The sequence below is a fragment of the Rattus norvegicus genome, chromosome 1 (assembly GCF_021556685.1).
Source record: "Rattus norvegicus strain SHRSP/BbbUtx chromosome 1, alternate assembly SHRSP_T2T, whole genome shotgun sequence".
Taxonomy (NCBI): domain Eukaryota; kingdom Metazoa; phylum Chordata; class Mammalia; order Rodentia; family Muridae; genus Rattus; species Rattus norvegicus.
The window spans coordinates 109,575,636-109,579,333 of NC_141534.1; the positions used below are offsets into that span (position 1 = coordinate 109,575,636).

The window sequence follows — 3,698 nt, forward strand, 5'->3', positions numbered from 1 at the left end:
TTGGGTATCAATGGGAGGAGAGGCCCTTGGTCCTGTGAAGGCTCTATGCCCGTGTAGGGCGAATGCCAGGGAGGGTAGGTGGGAGGGAGTGAGTAGGAGGGTGAGTGGAGGAACACCCTCATGGAGGCAGGGGGTAGAGTGATGGGATGGCGATTTTCTGGAGGGGAAACTGGGAAAGGGGATAACATTTGAAATGTAAATAAAGAAAATATCATATATATATACATACATACACATATACATATATATATAATTTATCATGAGTAATTGACAGAGAGAAAGGCAATCAAGGCAATGCAAGAAGAAAGAAAAAAGGCTGGACCATAGGCCAATAAGCAGGATATTGTAAAGCAAGCCACAGAGAACATCTTCATATGTGCATAGATGTTGACAGATCTCATTACAAAACCTTACTGCACTCTTCCAATGCCAAAAATGAAAGACACAATGAACTTGAAGGTGAGGGTACTACTGTGGTAATAGAGATTTAATAGACTTCTCTTAAGAGCATATATTTGTTTACCAAGCAATTTATATAAGGAAGACCATCACTCTATATATTCTTTATAATCTGGAGAAATTAATAAACATTAGGATTATAGAGTACATCTATTTAACTCTTGAAACAAAAAAAATACAACAATGGAGTCATTCCAAATGGACAGAGAATTTTTACAGAATCTATTATTTGTTTTACACTATAAATTTCAGTAACTAAAGAAATGCAGCTCTTCTCTGCAGGACCTTTAGCCTTTAGGTGAATGTGGGATTTGTTCATAGTAATCAACAGATCTCCTCAACCCCAGAACACTTACATGGAGTCCCATCAAGAGGAGTTGATGAAGCCTGAGCAACACAGCTCCAAAAAATACTGCAGTCAGTATTTGTATGACAAGTCTTATATCTATCAACTTTCACAAAAAAAGTGATTATTTTTTTAACTGACTGAAGATCAGGTAACAAGCTGAATAAAATTGTGAAAATGGCTCACAGAGAAAAACATTTTTCTCTAAAACTCCGTTTCTGTCTGATCAAAGCAGCTCGCAGATGCCATGCTAGGCTGTTCCCAGTTCTTCTGGATTTCAGGAAGGACCCCTGTCTTCACACTCTTCTTCCATTGCTCTCTGAAGAAGCAGCTTCAGAGTCTTCTGTTGGAACTTGCGCTGACGAATAAAGCCAACCAGGAAGTAAACGATAGGGTTGGCGCAGCTGTTAATCGAGGATAAAAATAGTCCCTCGTGAAAATAATCACAAACTCCAACATATTCCAAAGTTCTACTCCATTGGATGAGCCAGGAGATTCCAAAGGGAAGACAGCAGATCAGGAAGAATAGCACTGTGAGTACAATGGTCACATACAGTCTGGTCACAGGTATCCGCTGGGAGCCACAGAAGATCCTGATAAGTAGGATGAGGCTGGACCCACAGAGAACCACAAATAAAACAATTGACCATGCGCAAAAGATTAAATCAAATCTCAAACACCGAGACTGGTCAAAACTGTTAAACAGCAAGCCACATTCTGCCCCCTCCAGAAGAGCAAACAACAAGGACAAAGTCCAAAGCAAGAAACAGGTGACCGATGATGTGTGTCTTGGTCGTTGGCAGCGATACCAGATGGGCCACATGATACACAGGCAGCGTTCAATGCTGATGGTGCTAAGAATGCTCAGGCCAGAAAGATAAGCAACTTTTGCCAACACTTCAAAAAGGAAAGGGATCCGGAAAGAAATGGAGTACTTGTAGGAAATGATAGCAAGAATGTAAAATAAAAACTGAGAGTACAGGAAGAAAAAGTCAGCCCCAGCCAGGTTGAGGATATAGACAGAGAAGGCATTCCTGGTCATCTGGAAGCCCAGGAACCACAGCACTATGGCATTTAGCACCATCCCAACAGGGCAAATGATGAGGGAAAGTAAACTCATGACTTGGATCTTGACAAAACATATCTCAGTATTAGTGTAGTTGCTTCCGTTCAGTTCTATGATGTCAATATCCAGAGTTGAGATGTTTATATCCATGCTTAGGAGAGACAAGCTCCTGAAACAACAAAATAAACAAATGAATGAACAAATGAATGAACAAATGAATGAATGAATGGCATGAGCACATGCTGTTTGTTTACTCTCTGATTCTCAGAACTGCACTGCTATGTGGCAATGACTGACTTGGTACATAAGGGAGAGAAACAGGATCATAGAGATTAAATACTGATCAAATCAGTATTTCTGGAGCCTTAATTTAATTTACACCCACGGGCTATCTACAATCAATGTCCTGTGCTGATATGAGAGTAGTTGGTGGCCTCAGTATGAACATTCAGTGTCTAGATTGTGTCAGAAAGAACTCTGAACTCAACTTTCTTTCTGCCCTAAGGTTCTGCAGAAACTCAGAAGCCAGAAGCATGATCAACAGCTGCTGTCTGCCAACAGTCTTGGCAGAGGAGAAGCTCTCAAATTGGGAATTATAGAAATCATGAATGACAGTCATGAATGGAATCCCAAGTCATACTAAGACCAGTATGAAAAGAACCATACCTATAGACTAGAAAGAAGGGAAGCCTTTGAGGGCATTAAGCACTTTTCTGTTGCTGTACCACTAGTGTTCATCTCTCTACCAAGACACAGTGAGTAACTGAGAATTTTCACTCATTTATTATTATTCATAAATTTTTATATATGCATATAAATTACATATATGTGTATCATATATCACATATAAATTATATAGTGATAATTATTCACAAATGATTAATGATAAGCCCAGCAGCCACTACAAAATCAGATTAAATTTCTTCAAAAATATTTTAAAGCTAGTTTAGTACCACGGAACACACAGAAAAATGAAGATACTATCAATGTTGATGGCTCTGACAGAGGAAGTTCCAGTGTGTTCGGAAGAATGGCTTATGTTGCAAGATGGCTAACCATCGTTATGACTTTATCATTCCCTAGCCCAGAAATGTCTATTAAATGTCTACATTGATGACCTGAAAGAGTTTCAGTCCAGAATTTAGGCATTGGTTTTGAGATTAACTGAATTTCTAACTCTTGGGGAATGAAAAAGCAAATTTGGAGGAACATAATAAAAGAAGGAATAGGGCAACAACTGTGCTAAATAGAAAGCATTGTGACACAGAACCATCTGGAGGGGAAAGCAGCTCTAAAGACCCATCTACCAGACGTGGTAGCTTAATTGTGGAATACCAGACTCTAAAGGGTGGGCCAAGAAGGTTTTGATGAGTTCAAACTCAGTCTAAGCTGCATAGTTCCAGAAAATCCTTGGCTGAAAGAATAAGAGGGGTAAAGGTAATAAGAGAGGGAAGGAGGGAAGGGGAGAGGAAGGAAGGGAGGGAGGCTTAAAGAAAGAAAAGTTTTTAAAAAGCCTCAATTTTGGTAGCCTTTTTACAAAGGATGGGTCTGAGATGCATACTAAAGCACAGAAAACTAATTCCATGATGTCATACCACTAAGAATTTTCCTTGGAGAGACCTCACCACCTGGTCAGGTGGGCACTCCTGAGGCTGCAGAGCGGAAGAGACCACCAACACTGCTCACCCCTGCCCACATCCCTGGCCCAAGAGGAAACTGTATAAGGCCTCTGGGTTCCCGTGGGGGAGGGCCCAGGAGCGGCAGGACCCCTGCCTGAGACACCGCCGGAAACTGAAGGAAACAGACCGGATAAACAGTTCTCTGCAC

General features: G+C 40.8%; 1 protein-coding gene across 1 annotated transcript; it reads right to left on the reverse strand.

Annotated features, from left to right (window-relative positions):
* On the reverse strand, positions 1–2,021 carry Mrgprb2 (MAS-related GPR, member B2). The gene is given in 1 exon segment (NM_001408774.1): positions 1–2,021. A coding segment is annotated over 1 exon segment (939 nt). The 3' UTR covers positions 1–1,082.
* Positions 2,022–3,698: the final 1,677 nt, after the last annotated feature.